The sequence below is a fragment of the Pseudorca crassidens genome, chromosome 3, assembly GCF_039906515.1.
Source record: "Pseudorca crassidens isolate mPseCra1 chromosome 3, mPseCra1.hap1, whole genome shotgun sequence".
Classification (NCBI taxonomy): domain Eukaryota; kingdom Metazoa; phylum Chordata; class Mammalia; order Artiodactyla; family Delphinidae; genus Pseudorca; species Pseudorca crassidens.
In genome coordinates this window covers 127,832,519-127,850,976 of record NC_090298.1, presented here as the reverse complement: position 1 = coordinate 127,850,976, position 18,458 = coordinate 127,832,519, and the positions used below count along the sequence as shown (strand labels likewise).

At 45.9% G+C, this 18,458-nt stretch overlaps 1 protein-coding gene across 1 annotated transcript in view; it reads left to right on the top strand.

Moving 5' to 3' along the window:
* The first annotated feature begins 1,859 nt into the window (after nt 1–1,859).
* GLRA1 (glycine receptor alpha 1) overlaps nt 1,860–18,458 on the top strand; it is a 52,613-nt gene continuing 36,014 nt past the window's right edge. Inside the window, exons 1-3 of the mRNA XM_067730236.1 lie at nt 1,860–1,921; nt 4,703–4,869; nt 10,617–10,684. Coding sequence (XP_067586337.1) covers nt 1,860–1,921; nt 4,703–4,869; nt 10,617–10,684 — 297 coding nt within the window. The remainder of the gene's footprint in view (nt 1,922–4,702; nt 4,870–10,616; nt 10,685–18,458) is intronic.

The following is an 18,458-nucleotide window of genomic DNA, read 5'->3' as shown; positions in this document are numbered from 1 at the left end:
TGCCAAAGTCTCCTAGTGTGACAAATGCCCCCACTAAAAGGCGACAGACAGTTCAAGGCTCTGTCCAGTCAGTGCAGCCATCCCCATAAGCCCTCTCAGCGAGGGACAGAATGCTTGGTCCCGGGAGACCTTACGGTCCTTCTGAAAATGATTAGTAATCAAATCTGTCTAAACCAAGTCTGATTCACCACATGACATTTCAGTAATCCCTGAAACAATTTGCATCATTTCCAAATACTTTTATAGGGTCAGCAAATCCTAACAATCACGTGTTTCATTTCTCGGACTCATTCCCAGCTTCCCTGTCCAGTACTTTACTGTCTATAAGCAAAGTCTTCAGTTCACCACAGGCAGTGGCTCCAAATGTGCACAAAGGGCCCCTGGATGCATATTTTCTCTGCACAAAGGCGCAAAGCATAGATTTACTTGAGAGGGCCCTGGAAATAATTCTGTGCAAAATGTGCTGTCTAAATATAGCCAGAAATGTACAATGATCATCAAGTGGAAAGGCATGGCTATTTTGACATTCAAAGGGAGGATTTATCTGAAAAAGAATCAGAGAAATTTTGGACTAGGGCAGTAAGGGATGGGGGGCTGATTTTAGGTCGTTCAACACGTAATAACGCAGAAGGATTATTTCAGTGCTTCTCATTATCTCGGGAAGAAAAGTCTCAGTTACGTGTGACTATGCTCTAACACCTTTCTTACACTAGCTGATCTTTCTCTGGAACTGAGGGGAGGCCTCGGGTTCGGGACTTCAGCCAGCAACAGTATATAACTAGGATTTTTAAACACTTCTCTTTCTGTTTGGTTTTCACTGTACTCACTGTTATGGCTGTCCTCTATTATGGCAAGTAATACTGGTTTTTCGTTTGTGGAGAGTGAAGTAAGTTTCTTTTTTTTTTGAAGAAGTGAGACAATTCAATGAAAACTTTTAAGTGACTAACAGTAGAAGTGGTACAGAAACAGGGCGAAAATTGTGAACGTGATGATATCCAAGAAACCACTGGTCCACGTTACATGGGAGAGGCTAGACTAGAGAATCTCAAAATTTCCAAGAATTCTGCTGTGAATCACCTGACAAAACACAGGACCATTCGACAAGTCACAACTACTTCTTCCCCATTTTTAAATGTGGGAAAATTAGAGTTGTGTATGTCGGGATTGCCGGCAGTCGGATACGTGTTTTGATTTTCTTGGATAACAACACGACGAGCTTCACAAACAAGTAGTCATAATAGCTACTATCATGATCTATACCCTTCACAGGTTATAAAAGTTTTTTCCTATACATTGTAGCATTTGGATGAGGCAGAACGTGAAAATTTGAGTTCTAATCCTTTCATTAGAGTGCTGTGTGACCTGAGGCCAGTTACTTAACCTCTCAGAGTCTCCATTCCCACCAATTCAGCTCCCCATGCAAGGGTTGTTAGAGAGGCAATGGCCAGGTGACCAGACTGTAAACACCTTGCTGCAGATGTGTGAGCTAGAATAACCAGATGACGCTTCAGATTTGTGGAGTATTCATATATTAAATGGCATATTTTGCTAATAGCAAATGGCAGCAGATAATTTGGGGTGAATTCATTCTCTCACTGTACTGCCTAATGGGATTCAGGCTTATTAAAGAGGCCTAAAGGCCAGAGATGGCTGTGCTGTAGTAATTGCTGGGAGGAAGTACCACGTTCCCACACCTTATTATCTGAGAGGAGGGGCTTAGAGAGAATAGGAGCTTATGAAAGCTTCATAACTGCCACTCCTAGAGTGGTTTGAGAAGTGAATCATAGCAGCAGCAAAGTCATAAACCAGGAGTTGCGTGCCTGTGGTCCCCTTTGCCACACCAGAGCCACATAGCAGCCATGGGTGTGGTGCTGAAAGGAGAAAAGGCTGGGACTGTGGTACCAACTGTGGGCCACGGAAGGCATCTGGCAGGACTTCCCCATCATGTGGGGACTATGGTGCAGCTGAGAGCAGCAGTGAGACCAGAAGAACCTCCAGCCTGAATCTCAACTGCTACACACACACACACAAACACACGCACACACGGCGAACCATCCTTGGTGTTTTTTACCTGTGCTATCTCAGTTACCACTTGTGCAAAACTTCTTTGACATATCAGGCAACCAAAGTTCAGAGAGGCTAGGTAATTTTCGCATGGTCACACAGCTAGTAAATGACTGAGACAGGATTGATTCCAAATCACCTGTTCTTTCCACTCTTTTTGAAGTATTCTCCATTACATGTGACAGTACGTTTCAGTAACACAAACATAATATACCCACCGCATACATACAGCCATGAAAGCATTTGACACTTTCACACTCTATACCCCATGTCCACATACATGCCACATGTACACACAAAAATGCCCACACTAAACACCACGTTTAACAACATATTTTGACAGGAACACAGGTCTTCACATTTTTGCATATCTGAATCTCTGTAACACAATCCACTGTACATCCACAGATGCCCCCATGCATGCTCTAGTCCCCACACACATTCATACACATCCATCCATTTATTCACATAACGTGCACACACATCACACCTAGAAACCTACCCACATCACACAAACTCACAAATATCCATATTCACACCTACAGAAACAGGATAATGCATTTGTCCCTCATTCTGTTCATCAAAACGAGCCCTTCAGGATATAAATAAGGAATGTTCAGATTACTAAGCATGAGTGTCTAAATCATCCTGGAATACCTCTGAACCTTCAGAGGAATAACAGATTATTTTCACTATTTTTCATTAGTGGGTATAATGGTCTAATTATTTTAAAATTGTTAGTCCATGTATGTATATGTATGAATACTTCTACTAACCAGGACATCTGATTAATTAAAGTAGCCTATCGTTCATTCGTTCATTCACTGTGCAATCACTGAGCACGTTATGTGGGAGACACACTGTGGTAGACACAGTAGGAGATTAAATAAACAAACAATAAATACAACCACCACGATTGCTGGTCTTGGAACACAAACACAAGTAACTACCTGACAAGGTAGCATGGCCATAACATGTGCACGACAGGAAAGGCCCCCGTGAGTGAGGGGACGCGAGAGGAGAGGGGACACAGAGACTAGACGGCTCTGAAGCGTCTAGTCCTAGAGAATGGGAAGATGACGTCGGTGCCACCTGGGCATCTGTGGTCTGGAGAAACAAGTTTGGGACGAAAGCTGCGGCATTTGGTTTGGAATGAACTTGAGGCCTGGCAGGACATCGAGATAGATACGCGCACCCCCCCCCGCCCCCAGGAATTTGCAAATGAAGAAAGGGGGCTTAAGGGAGAGGCCAGGGTGGAGAGAGAGATTTGAGAGCCACCCATTAGAGGGGATCACTTAAACAGTTACAACTCTGAGATCAGAAAAGGAACCGAGGCAAAGAACAAGACAGGCAGTACAAACCCTTGAGGGACACGACGTCCTGCTTGGCTAGGTGACAGAAGCTCTCATTTTATGCGACACACACAGGCATCTCTATACATGCACTTCCTCCAACGTACCAGCCCTAAAGCACGCACAGCGGGGCTGCACTAGCTTCCAGCTATCTCCTGGGTATAATTTCAAGACAGGGAAGCTCAGTTGCCCAAAGCAACTGAGAAATAATTGATCCTCAACCCTTAAGTTTCCAGTCTTGACGGTTCTAAGAATCTGCATGCCTCTGAGAGTGTGGCAGGGGAAGGGCCGCTGTTCTTAGATATCAATTCTTACTGTGGCACGAATGAAGACCTATAACTACTTTGTTGGGGGGGGTTGGTGACAGAAACAACGTGTAGCATCCCCGGCAGTCGGATTTCAAATCCCCCAACTCTTGATACACTGAGGTTAGCTGCCACTGATTGACTCTGGGACCTATGTCAGTTCCTTCACTAGCTGTGCCTCAGTTTTCCCAACTGAGCATTTTTTTTTTTTTTTTTTTTTTTTTTTGCTGTACGCTGACCTCTCACTGTTGTGGCCTCTCCCGTTGCGGAGCACAGTCTCCGGACACGCAGGCTCAGCGGCCATGGCTCACGGGCGCAGCCGCTCCGCGGCATGTGGGATCTTCCTGGACCAGGGCATGAACCCATGTCCCCTGCATCGGCAGGCGGACTCTCAACCACTGCGCCACCAGGGAAGCCCCCAGCTGAGCAATTTTGAAAGTATATGAGATAGTCCCATAAGTACAGGATCTAGACTTGCTGCAGGATCTGAGAAGACCCGAGGTAAAGACGCCTGATTCAATTTGTGTTCCCAAATGCATTTGACTTTGGCATCTTTTTTTAGAAAATCAGTAACTGATTCTGAAGAGAAACTTTGGGGAAAGTCTGGACTATTTGATCTCTAACATTCTTTCTGGCTGCACTGTTGCACGGACCTATGAAAGTACAGGCACCCAAAGCACAGGGCTGGACCTAGTGGGAGGTTAACCCTTCAATCTCCTCTCCCAGGGAAACCAGCAGCCAACTGTGATTGCCCTAAACCTTAGAGATACAGTCTTAAAAGAGTCAGCAGCTTCTCAGCATCAATCAGACACTCGGCTGCCTGCCAGGACCCCACGCTGGCTAATACTTAGGCTGGGTAAACAAGGTAGCGTGGGCCTTACCTCATTAAGGACTCCTATCACCTATTTCTCTAGTGGCTCTTATGGCTGGCTAAGCGACAGGGGCTGAGCAAGACTGGGATCTGATCACAGTGTGAGAAAGGGCCGTCATTAACCCTCTGCTTTCTCTCTCCTTTCTTAGCCTTGCTGCTTCTAAGGAGGCTGAAGCGGCCCGTTCCACACCCAAGTCTATGTCACCCTCGGATTTCCTGGATAAGCTAATGGGGAGGACCTCTGGATACGATGCCAGGATCAGGCCCAATTTTAAAGGTAGATAAACTTGCCTTTCAGAGCCCCAGGGGTCTGCTTTCCTAGATTGTGGCAGCGAGCCGCATGGAATTGTATGCAGATGATATATACAGGGTATGAATTCCATGACTCTTTCCTCTACCCGAGGCAGATACTGTTCGTCAATTCACCAAGACCAAACAAAGGCTCGGAGAGTCCAACTCAACAGTATCTCTGGTTACCAGAGTCAGTACGTGAATTAAACCTACTTGCTAGCTCCGGTATAATGGACAAGAGATTAATGTGGAATGTGGAAAAATGGGTTCAAGTTTTGCTTCGGGCACAAAATTACTCTCTGAGCTTAGATAAGCCTCTTGCTTTTGCTGGGCCTCACAGTCTCCTCTCCGCAGGCATGGAGTTGGCTGTCTCTGTGGTTTTTAAACTATGCTTCATGGAGTTCTGAGGCTTTTACCCTGTGTCCCAAAAGGGAGAAACAGAGGACGGGATGAGCAAGCCCACCCTTGCTTCTCCCCCAAGCAGCTGCACTTTTATTCGTCTTACATGAGAAGCTTCCAACTACCATCCATCCACTGAAAGCCTCCCCTGGATTAACAAATAATTTTGGAACTCTCTTGCCCAATCACAGTTTCAATTTCAAATGCCTAATAAGGAGATAGGGAGAGACTATGGAGAAATAGAGGAGCAGTCCCCTCGAAAGTGGGCGGCCCCTCCTTAGCCCCAGCGAGTAGTTAACCTACAGGAATGTGGGTCCCATGTTGCCAGACCATCCAAAAGTCCAACGAGAGCCAGAAATCAAGATTTACGTGAAACTTCTTGAATCCTAAAACATGTAAATTCAAACAAAACACGTTTGGGAGCCAGATATGCCCTGTGGGGTAGCCAATTTACAAACCATAACTGAAGCGATTTGGGAAGTTTCTTTCAGCTCACAATCCTACGAGATCTTAATGTCTTACATCAAGAGCGGACCAGTTCCCTTTGTCCACTGATGCCTTAGGAGGCTCTAACCATCTCTAACTGCTGGGCAGGTTTTCTGCAGGCACAGTCTTAAGGACCTCCTTGGGAGTCTGCGACTCTGACCTTCCTCCTAGCACCCCTGCAAAAATCTTATTTCAAAGACCCACAGCCAACCTCCTAATCAATTCTTGATTCCAGATGCCCTTCCTCACTGTTCCTTTTGGCTCAAGTCCAAGACCAAACAAGGGATGTGACAGCTGGTAACAGCTTCCTAATATCTGCTCACTCTGTCCCCCACCCTGTAAGTCCCCTTCTCAAAGCGCTCTGCAAACAGAAAACAGTCTGGGAAATGCAGTGAGGTTTGTTTGGGGGCCCACCTCCCACCCCTGTTTACCTCAAGGTGCCTTGCTCCTAAGGCCGTTATCCTCCAGGATCGTTAGCATAAACTTTCTTCCCTCAAGGGCAGATAAGTCAGCACCCAAGCCCTTCACCAGGGTCACAATCTCAAACACCCCCAACACCCAGAGGGGCCCGGCAGATATGGTACATGATTGAAGTGGGTTGGGGATAAGCAGAGAAAACCAGAAAGCACAGGCTCCTCTAAGGGCTGCCGCTTCTCAGCTCCTGCCCAGAGCTGCCAGGTAGGAATGCAGGCCCTGGGCAGCGGACCTTCCAAGATAAGACTTAAGTCGGGGGGTTTATGTGAAATCTTCTAAGTTCGCAGCTAAATCACATCTTTGAAACACCATTGGCCAAATCAAACACACCAGAGAACTGACCACCAGGTTGCATCTGTAGCAGTTTTCAGGAATTCCATCCCAGTGCGCCCCCTGGTGGGCTCTCTTGGAATTCCAGCCTGAGTAGAAGTGCCTTGGTCTTCTGCTGGTTGGCTGAACGTGGGTGCATCCAGGGCTCATGTGTTAGTGATCCTTTGTGCATACCACCGTATTTGGCACAAAGAAGGCCCTCAATAAGTCTGTCATGAATGAATGAATGAATGAACGAATGACCCCACAAATATGCTAAGTAGAGCTGTTAAGTGACTTTCCCAAGTCACACTGCCAAGACCAGGGAATTTAACCCAGCTAGCTGCTCTGACTCAATTCTCTAATACTACTGATTTATTTATTTGCTTATTTCCTGATTCGTTTATTTATTTACTTACTTACTTAGCAGTGAACATGTTTAAGAAATAAAATTTCACCCAGACTATAAGACCATTGAATCGGGGCCCTTCCCCTCCTCACTTTGAAAACCTTATTCCAAGCACTTGGGCCCAAAATATACAGGACTAGATAATCCCTTAGTCCTCTCGCAACCCTGCACTATCTCTAACCCCTACAATCCCCTCGACGATGTGGGCTTTGAGCAACAAGTGCAGCTTCTTGGAACCTCACCCCAGGAGGTAGGGAGCAAGCTTTCTCTACTCTCCCTGTGGTGAGGGCTGAGACACTGGTTGCAGGGGACCCCTGCCCCTGAGCCCCATGGCCTCTTTCATGCTTCCACCCAGGCACACATGAGATTCCCAAAAGCCCCCCGCAAACTACAGAGCTCCTGAAAAGGCCAGGCCAAGTAGGCCCCGTGACCCCGACACAACAGGAAGAGAGGCCTGCCTGCTTTGAAAACTCCACAGCGTGATTAATCACACAGCAGGTTCCTTCAAGCACCGGAAATTGCCTGCTCCTGACTCTCTAGATAGAAGGAGGGGATATGGGGATATATGTGTACGTATAAGTGATTCACTTTGTTATACAGCAGAAACTAACACACCATTGTAAAGCAATTATACTCCAATAAAGATGTTAAAAAAAAAAAAAAAGAAAAATCAAAGCTAATGCATAAAAGGCACGATGAGCAAAATATCAAAATGTTCAATAAAGATGAGATCCAACCCTGAAAAAAAAAAAAAAAAGATAGGGGGGACGGGGAGAGCAGCCTCCATCTGCAGAACATAGTGGCAATGCAACTCGTAATACTGAAGTAAAGAGCTCGAAAATTGGATTCTAACCCTCCCACTACTTCCCTGATATCTGTGACCCAGAGTAAATCACTTGACATATCTGGGCCTCTGTCTCTGCATCTGTACAACGGTCCAGTAGGACCAGGCCCCGTCAGCTTCGGTATTCTGTATCTTCGCTAAGACTTTGCATGTCACAATGGCTCCCAGGATCAGGGGCACAGCCCAATGCAAACATATACACAAAAGCAAAGTTAAACTTTAATATTTAATGAAATATATACATTATGCTGCTGCCAAAGGCAGCCAGATTGTAATTTTCTTGAGGATAATTTAATTTCAGATTTATTTCAATGAACCACAGCTCCCCATGGGATCATTTTTGGCTGGCGTCCTCTCGCACACATAAATCAGGATGTAATTTATATGGGAGTCACAGCACCAGACACTTGCAGGGCCTGGGTGGGAACTCTGTGCACGTCATTTCAAGGCAAAGGCAGTAACTTTTTGGGGCATCTTAATGGTATGAAGCTAAATGAAAAGAAAAACCTGGATCTGAGTCTAAATGAGGGGAAGAAAACCCTAGTGGGCCTTTGTTTGGGTGAAAGTGACCAAGGAGGCAGATTCCCGCTCAGCATAAGGACGAAGTTTTTAGCAAGCAGAGCCATCCAACTATGGAAAGGGCTGCTCGAGACGAAATGAGTTCCCCACTGCTGGAGGTGATCAAGTGCTAAGTCTTGCATGGGTAGCAGCGGTTCCTAAACCTGGCTCTGCGTGAGGATCACCCAAGTCACTTGTTAAACAAATAAACTCTGGGCTAATCCTCACAGGTTTGGGTTCACTGGATCTGGGGCTGGGCCCAGGAATCTGTAGTTTAACAAGTTTCCCAGATGATGCTACGGCAGACAATCCTGTCTGCACCTCAGTTTCGGAAGCAATAGATTAAGTGACTTTTAAGAGACCTTCCAAAGCACCGAGTGACCACCTAGAGGGGTGGGATAGGGAGGGTGGGAGGGAGGGTGATGCAAGAGGGAAGAGATATGGGGATATATGTATAACTGATTCACTTTGTTATAAAGCAGAAACTAACACACCATTGTAAAGCAATTATACTCCAATAAAGATGTTTAAAAAAAAAAAAAGAAAAAGAGAGAGACCTTCCAGCCCTGAAATTCTATACAGTAACATCATAATTCAAATGGGTAGCTTCCATAAGGGAATTGCAACCCCATGGAGCTGAGAATGACTGCCCAGATCAAGATCTACTCTACCAAATTGATGGGGAAATTGCAACCCAGAAAAGGGAAGGGGCGTGTCTCAGGGCAAAGAGCCAGGGAGAGCTTGGGGCTATGTCTAAAACCCAGGAATCCTGGCAATCCCTTGGAAGGAAAACCTGGATTCTCACAGCAGGATTGAGTCCCTTCCTATACACCAGGATTTCCGAAAAGAAGGAAGTCTTGGCTGAGTTTGGGTGAAATGCTTGGGCTACTTTTTCAAGAGGGACAGAGAGAAGTGGGTATCAGAAAACTTGGGTTTGAGTCCTGGCTCTACCACTTGCTGGGTAAATAAGCCCAGGTGAGTTACTAAAACTCTCTGTGCTCCACTTACAAAGCTGGGACAGTAACTTTGCCCTGCCAACCTCAGGACCTCATGGGGATCAACAAGAAAGTGGACCTGAAAAAATTCACAAATGGCATGTCACAATCTTCAAGTGAAGGATTATGACCTATTATCCAAGTCCTCCCACCCTCAAGGTCAGCTCAAGGTCATCACCTTCATGAGGTCTTCCCTAATGCCTCACTCTTCAGAACCTCTCTCACACCTGGACTCCTACTGCTTCTATGACCCTTACCAACGTTCTCACATCCCTCCCTGGTTATTTTATGCCGGCCCTCTTCTCAGCACATGTGGAAGCCCAGTGCTTAAAATCCTGGATTCTGCCACTCTGTGACCTTGAGCATGCCCCTTCCTTTCTCTGAACCTCTTTCAAAAAGTATAGCCATTAAGACCACTAGCTTTGGAATTAGATCAATCTGAGCTCAAGCTTGACCATTTACTAGCTGTGTAGCCGTGGGCAAATAACCTCTCTGTGCCTCTGTTTCCTCATCTGTAAAATGGAGGGAATAACCATGTCTTCTCATGGAGTTGTTGAGAGGATAGAATGAGATAATGTTAGTAATACTCTCAGCACAACAGCAAAACCTGCTCAGTAAATGGTAGCTGCTGTAATTAATAGTATAAAATGAAGAGACTGGGCTTCAATTGGACAGAGGTCCCTCTAGCAATGAGATTCCAAAGAGCACATATTCCTCCACTTCCTTCCTGCCCTTGCAGTAGTATTCAAAAAGCTTGCCTGGAAAGTATTTAACAAAGACTTATGGACTTCCTTTGAGGTTCCCTCTGGATACCACAGCTGGTAATTCCCATCAGTGCCCTTTCAGACAATCATTCTTGGTTCATAAGTTCAAGGCAAAGAACTTGCTGTTCCTTGTGATTCCCAAGATGGCCTCCAAATGTTGTAGCTGTAACCTTGCAGCCGCAAATTAGAAGGCAGCCAATGGGGTTTGGGGAAGGAATTTCAACCATATGGCAGGATGATGAATTATCCTGTTAATGAAAGTACATCCCAGCTCAGCCTCTGGTGTTCTATACCTGGTGCTCACTTGGGGACCAGGGAATCTGGCATAGCAATGTGGCTGGGAGTCCCCGCTGCTCAGGGGTGGGGTGCAGGTCAAGCAAGGGTCTCCTCCACCAAGGGGGATCCATCCCTGAAGTCAAAATCCCACAAACTGGTCCTATCCTGGGGATTTCTTCTTGGCCTTGGAACTAAGCAGGAATCTCTCTTGATTGGCAGGGCCCCCGGTGAACGTGAGCTGCAACATTTTCATCAACAGCTTCGGTTCCATTGCTGAGACAACTATGGTGAGTGAGTCAAAACACAAGCTGCTATTTCCTGCTCGGGATATCTCTCTCCCTGAAATATCTACCCTCTGCGCTGGTCTTCCCCAAGGAGGTGGAAAATCTGGTGTTTTTTCACGTCTTCAGTGGTATACTATGGAATTTGGACATTTTTACTGTCCTAGTCAATGTTTTGGGTAAAGACATACATCTGAAAATGGCCAAAGAGCTAGCAGGGCTAGCACATGCTAAACACTCAGGATTACAAAAGCAAAATTCTATCAACAGGTGAAAGTTTTAGATTAAAGCATATGTAAAGACCTGCTTTTAAGTTTAAAATTCAACTGTGCAATAGCAGAAGACTGGTTACAGAAGCTAAAATGGGTATATTGATTCTTCTCTCTACTTTTGTATGTATTTTTAAATTCCCATAGTAAAAAGTTTAAAGTAAATCAGTTATTCTACAAAAAAAGACTAGAAGGAAAAATACCAAAATGTTAACAGCAATTATCCCTGGATCGTAGACTTATGCATGATTTCATATCCTTCAGTATTTCTATGTTTTTCTCATCTCTACAAAGAGTAAATCTTACGTTAGTGATTATAACTAAATGTAATGCTACTTTCAATTTTTTTTCTCAATCCTTGAAAACAAAAAATCAATTATAGTTGTTTTGAAGGGAGCAATCTAGCTTGTGAGAAAATAATTAAGGCAGTTTCAATCATCTCTTTATGAGCAGAGGCAGAAGCAGCCAGTCGATCACCAAGCCTGTAGATGTTCCTGCCTTGAAATCCTCTAAACCACCCATTCCCCTATGTCCGCCTGACCCTGGTCCAGCTCAGGCTTCCATGGTGCCTGGCCCACATTACTGCAAAGCGTCCCAAGACTTGCATCTTGCCCGCCTCCAATCCATTCTTCCTCACACCGTGGTCTTTCTAAGATACAAACCTAACTACGCCAGTCCCCTGCATTAACGCCTCCCTGTGGAACCCCCTCCCCGTCAGCATTAAGCTTAGAAGGCCCCTCTGATTCTGCACGGCTGCATCTCTTCCCTCTTGCTTCCCATTCTGGATAAATGGAATTGTCCGGCGTTCTCCACACGGGCCGTGCTCGCCCTCTGTTTTTCAGCCTTCTCTTGATGCTGCTGAGGCCTCTGCCCAGAGCACCCGCTCCAGCCTCCTTTCCACTGCCAGCCTCCAGGGCCCCTTAACTCTCCGCTTAGAATGACCTCTGCAAGGGGACATATAGTTTTCAAGGGCAGGAGCCCTCTGTGTCCCCCTTTGCCTGGCAAAGCAATAAAGCTATTCTTTAAAAAAAAAAAAAAGGAATGACCTCCACAGGAAGGCTTCACACTCTAACACGTGTGTACACGTGTGTGAGCTCATGTGTGCGCTTGACCTAAGCCTGTGATGGGTCCCTTCTACCCATTCTTGTGACACGTGCTACAATTCCCATAACAGCACTGACCATCTGCACCTACACTCTCACAGTCTGCTCGTGTGTCCCTCCTCTCACTATAATGTCAGTTCTCTGGGGGACAGAATCTTGTCTCATTTCCTGTGGTAACCTCGGCAGCTGGCACAGTGATCTAATAACAGGTCTCAGTCATTGTCTAAAACAAATAAGCCAAATCAGATATACTGTCTATTGATTCAAACCATTATTTGGTCCTAAACATTTATGGAGATTAGATCTAACCTTCTAGTCCCAAACTGGCAAAAATCACTGAGCTCCGTATGTCATGGGCCAAATGGTCCAAAACCTATGCTCCTGCAGAGAGGTCTGTCTTAATATGGTCAAGAGACCCTGCCCACATCCAAAGGAAAAGCGATCAATTCCCTAAAACTCATAGGCCTTTTATCTCCATATGGAGATGGTCCCACCTGTCGACTAGGAACCAGCATGGCTGCTTTTCACTGGGCCTCCAGGTTCGAAAGCCAAGTCTTTCCACTCTGTCAATGGGTATCTTATTAGAGCTTCTAGTGAACTTCTCTGCTTTTCTTCTTCTCCCTCCCAAATCAGAAGTGCATTGACATCTACATTATTCATAGGCCCTGTGCAGTGAGTGTTGACACTTCCTCTCTTCTTCTGAAATGGTAAAGAGTCATCAAACTAAGTCACGGGCCACCCGTTTATGTTAAGAACTTGGTTATCTGAGGACAGGTGTACATATCTGCACTCCAAGGCCACCCCCACCTGTTTCCCTGTAATTGTCACACAGAGATCTATTTCCTTGTTACAGATTACTACAGGCGTCGTGGTTTGCCCTTATTTTGTGTGGTGGTTAAAAGCCGAGACTCTGAAGTGACGTAGACCTGGGTTCACTCACTATATGTAAGAAGCTGATTTGGTTCGTATCTTTAAGCCTCAGCTTCGTTGTATGTAAAACCCCAGGGGTGATTAACATCATACTACTTCACCAAGTTGTTGTTTTTTTTTTACCTCCTCAAGTTATTATGGATGGAAATTATGTGCAGGGAAGTGTTTATCACAGTAAATGCTTTGTTAAGTGCTCTAAATGTTTTCAATGATGATGATGATGGTGGCGATGATGGAGGCTCTGGGCACTGAAGCCCCAAAGCCACCACTGATTAGCTGTGTGATCCTGAGCAATTCCTAGACTTCTCTGAGCCTTATCCTTCTCTGGTATCTCTTGTCTACCTTTCCAGACTTCATTCCTGCTGCGTGCTGCTTTCTACAGAGACAGTACAGCAGTAAGGACACAGTCTTCCATGCCCAGACAAAATCTGAGGCTCAGCTCTGTGGCTTTGGACAAGGTAGCCTAAGTTAGCCTCCTCATCTGCAGAGCAGGGGACCAATAGCAGCCACCTTGTGGCCTGCTGTGAGGATTAGGAGATAAGGCACAGAAGTGCTAAGTGCAGGGTCCGACACACAGTGCACACACAGTGATGTCAGTTATTATCATGAAATGCCACTAGTAAGTTTCAACACATTTTCACACTCATTCTCTCACTTGATTCCTTCACCAAATACTTACTGTAATGACCACTCTACAAAGCAGACATGGCAGACACACTATTCCCCAATTTACAGCAGAGGAAACCGAGATTTGGTGGCATCACGTCCCAGAACTAGTTATTGACCGGGCAGGGATTAAGATCCAATCCTTGTAACTGCCAGAACGTTGAAGAGCACAGACGGGGGAAACTGAGGGACCCCAGGCCCACAAAGCATACTTAAGCAACAACCTAAGCGTTATCAAATGTGGAAATCCAACCTCAAATCATGGTAGGCTCAGCATGCCTCAGGAGAAAATAGTAAGTAATGAAAATGGAGATAACCAACAAGGGGAGCACAGAGGGATGGCCCCCTGGAGTGGAGATCAATAATGTTTAGACAGGGCTTCCCTGGTGGCGCAGTGGTTGAGAGTCCGCCTGCCGATGCAGGGGACACGGGTTCATGCCCCGGTCCAGGAAGACCCCACATGCCGCGGAGCGGCTGGGCCCGTGAGCCATGGCTGCTGAGCCTGCACGTCCGGAGCCTGTGCTCCGCAATGGGAGAGGCCACAGCAGTGAGAGGCCCGCGTACCGCAAAACAAAAACAAGAACAAAAACAAAAAAATATAGTAACAAGGGCAACAACCACACATTAAATGCTACTGTGTGCCAGGCAGTATGCAGAGCACTTCCACATGTTTCATCTCATGTAGACCTCACAACAACCCCCATGAGGCAGGACATGTTATCCCCATTTTACAGATAAGTAAACTGAGGCTCAGAAAGGTTAGGTCACTTGCATAAGGACATGCGGCTAATCAGTAGCAGAAGTGGGAATTGAATTCAGATCTATATCACCCCAAACCCCACGTTCTCCTGAGCCAAATATAAACATTTAATTTCCGGATGTTTGGGATTACCCAGCCCTTGCTTGTTTCTTTTCATCATAAAGAAGTTAGAGCTAAAGGGGAACTTCATTGAACAGACATGCCCAGGTCCCCAGACTTTCATCCCAGGGCTCTGCCTCACCAGCCACACAAAGAGCTGGTCGTGCACCCTGGGTCCACGGTAATATGGACATAGTCCCAATGTCAGAAACTTTCCAGGCTGTGTCTGTTCTCTAAGAGCAACAGGAGTGCAGAGCTACTCTGTAAACAGCTGGAGTCCCCAGGCCTGACTGTCTGCCTCTCAGAGTCTGGCTTTATTCACCAGAGCTGAGAGCAGAGAAGGCAGCCAGCAAAGCAACAGGGGTCTCTATCCGTTCCTGACGAGGGGAGGGCTGAGTCTGGCTAGCCTTCATCTGACCTTTCCAGCGACTCTCTTTGAGTCTATGTAGTGAGATGAAGGTAGAAGCAGGGACAGGAATGGACGAGGGAGAAGAGGGAAGGGAGTCCTGGCCTAGAGCAGCAACTTCGGCACTCTACAAGAGAAAGCTCTGGAGCTAGGACCTAGAGGGAACCATCCAGCTTGTCTTGACACGTGTGCTTACGAGTGCACCTAAGTGTGTGCTCTGCAGCATCTATACGTCATGGAGCATGTGTGTGCATGTGTATATTGTGGGACCATGTGTTTGTGCAAATGTACACATTGGCCTGTGTATATGTGTACGCTAGTTTGAACAGATTTAGACAGGTAACCTCAGAGAGAGATGTATCTGACCACGTACAGGTATGAACATAAGTATGTGTACTTCTGTGGTTATAAATGCACATGTGAATGTGTGTAGTGAGGATGTGCATGTATCTGCGTATATACGTAGGACTACGTGAAAGTGCTTAAGAGTGAAAATGCATGAAGGGTATTATTTTCACATAGGTAATTGTGTAAGGATATTTGTGAAGCACATACTTAAGTATGTAGCAGCACCTGAGCCAGCAATATGTCTGTAGGCATGTGCATGTGAATGTGCGTAAATACAAGAACACGTGAACAAGTGAAAGAATATTTAATGTGTAACAGTCTATGTGTACGAATATGTCGATACATGTGTTCAGGTGTACATGTGAGTGTGCACATGTGGGGACATGCAGACAGCTGGAATTCATGTGGAACTAAATGTCAGCAGATGTGAGAGACAGAGTGTGTGCATGTGTGTGTGAGTGTCTGTGTGTGTGGGTCTTGACGTCCTTTGGGCATGAATCTCAGCATTTCCATTATGAGGACGTGTGCTCCAGCCTCTCTTGCCAAGGGCCGGGCTAGCCTGGCACAGAGACAGGCACACTGTGGCCAGGACCCCTGGCGATTGGCAACGGCCTATGCAACTACCGTCCACACGTTTGGCCTTATTTGTCAATATTGGGGGGCAATGGACAGAGCCCTGAACCAGGAAACAACAGACCAAGGTTTGAGCTCTAGCTCTGCCACAGTTTAATACCACTGAGACTCAGTTCCCCCTTGGCACCTGGCTCTAAGAATGGTGTGTAGGAATACACAAGAAGTGGGTATGAGAGCCCTTCATGAATGCTACAGAAATGTAAAGGATTATTAACTATTGAACCAGTCAGCCAAGGACTCCAACACATAAGCCTAAGGAAATGTCTTTCTAGTTGTTTTTTTCCTTCTGTTCCTTATTTATTCATTTATTGTTTCCACCTCCGTTTTTAAGGTCCTATACTGTACGTGCTGAACAGGCTGTAAGGATATAGATCCGTTTTACTCATATTAGGCTAGGCTTTCCTGCAGCAACAAACAACCCCTGAAGTCCCAGTGTCTTAGAGCAGCAAAGACCGATGTATCACTCACCTAAAGTCTGCTACAGACCTGGGGGACGCTCCAGGACTACTGTCCTCCACGTCGTGGCTGGGCCTTGCATTTCCACATCAACAGGCGATTTCACATTTGCTGTGAGAGGAAGAAGGCACTAAGGGGTGGCACACCGGCAAGTAAGTGCTTTCCACCCAGAAGTGACATATAGCACTTCTGCTCACATTTCACTACCCAAAGGAAGCCACATGGCCCCACCTGAAGAAAAGTAAAATCCTCCCATGGCCCCAGAAGTAAACAGGAGCCAGGCAGGTCTCTGCTTTCAAGGAGTCTATTGGAGAAGGTGGACAAGGGAATCAAAGAGAATACCGCAATATGATGAGTGAGATTACAGAGGTATGCACAGGAAGCCATGGAACACAGAGAATAAGTAAGTCAGAAAGAGGGAAAAAAATGGTTCTGAAGAACCTAGGAGCAGGACAGGAATAAAGACGCAGATGTAGAGAATGGACTTGAGGACACGGGGAGGGGGAAGGGTAAGCTGGGATGAAGTGAGAGAGTATATATACACTACCAAATGTAAAACAGATAGCTAGTGGGAAGCAGCCGCATAGCACAGGGAGATCAGCTCAGTGCTTTGTGACCACCTAGATGGGTGGGATAGGGAGGGTGGGAGGGAGACGCAAGAGGGAGGGGATATGGGGATATATGTATACGTATAGCTGATTCACTTTGTTATACAGCAGAAACAAGCACACCATTGTAAAGCAATTATACTCCAATAGAGATGTTTAAAATAAATAAATAAATAAAATAAAACCTTCCAGGAGAGAATGGCGTTGTAGAATGACCCAGAAAGGAGAGGGGTTTTAAAAGCTGGTGTGTGTTCAACAGCAGTAAAAGAGGAGACAAGTCAAGTAAGAAAAGAAAATCTCATCCAATGGGTTTGGCAATGGAGGATGGGGGAGGGGAGCATGTATGAAATTAGAGAATGCGATTCAGGGGCACGACGAAAGCACAAGACAAAAGGAAGTGAAGACAGTAGGAAGATAATTCTTTCAAAAAGCTCTGCTATAAAGAGAAGGTGAGGTGGTGGTGGCGTCATTTGTCATTTACTGAGCACTGTTCTAAAAACTAGGCATCCGTGGTTAGCAAAGCATGGGGATCATTTCATATAACACAACAATCCCATTTTACAGATGAGGAAAGTGAAGCTCAGAGAGGCTTAATTCACCCAAGTTTTTCCAGCCAATAAACACCATCACCAGTTATTATCCCCAGGCTGCCTGAATCCTGGTGCCCTGCTCTTGGCCTAGGCCACCTGCTGAGTGTGGGGCAAGAGGAGAGGCTGCAGAGCCAAGGGGATGTCAGGGTCGTGGGAGGACATGACTTCATCCTGGTCTCCTGCACTCTGGTTTGGCTAACAATTAGGATCTGTGCAATTCTATCAGAACTGGTATTGAAAGAAGCCGTTGGCTGTCCATCCCTGTGGATATTTGCAAGTGAGACCCCAGGATCTACGAAAACAGCTACCATGCGAGGAGGTTAAATGCCCCCTATGTCCAACCATAAAAGTTAACACATTGTTTAGGAAGCAGTCACTTCTGAATGCCAGCCTACTTCTGGGATCAATTGACTAAATCGAATCAACTGATTGAATGAATTGGAATCAGTTGATTGAATGAATTGATTTTTGAATCATAGAAGATAAAACTTAAATCCATCTACTTCTTTCCAACTCTACTGCTGTCAACTCTGGTTCAACTTGGCACCATCTCTATCCTGCTTGACTGAAACAGCCTCCTAACCGGCCTCCCCGCCTCCCTTCCTCCCCTTCTCTACCACTTCCCATAGTGCCTTTTAAACCCTAAATCACATCACAGCATTCTCCTGCTTCAAATCCTGCAACACCTGCTTAATCCTTTTACTACGCTCAGCTCCTTCTGCCCAGAAAAATCTTTGCATGAATGGTTCCTTCTCATCCTTCAGGTCTCAGCTCAGATATTTCTTCAGAAGGTCCTTCCCTGACTCCCTATCTAAAAATGTCCCCCCTTCCGGTCACTGTCGCATCATGTTCTATTATCTTCAGAGTAATACCTAAAAAGTAAAAGTTTGCTTGTTAGTTTGTTGTTTTGTT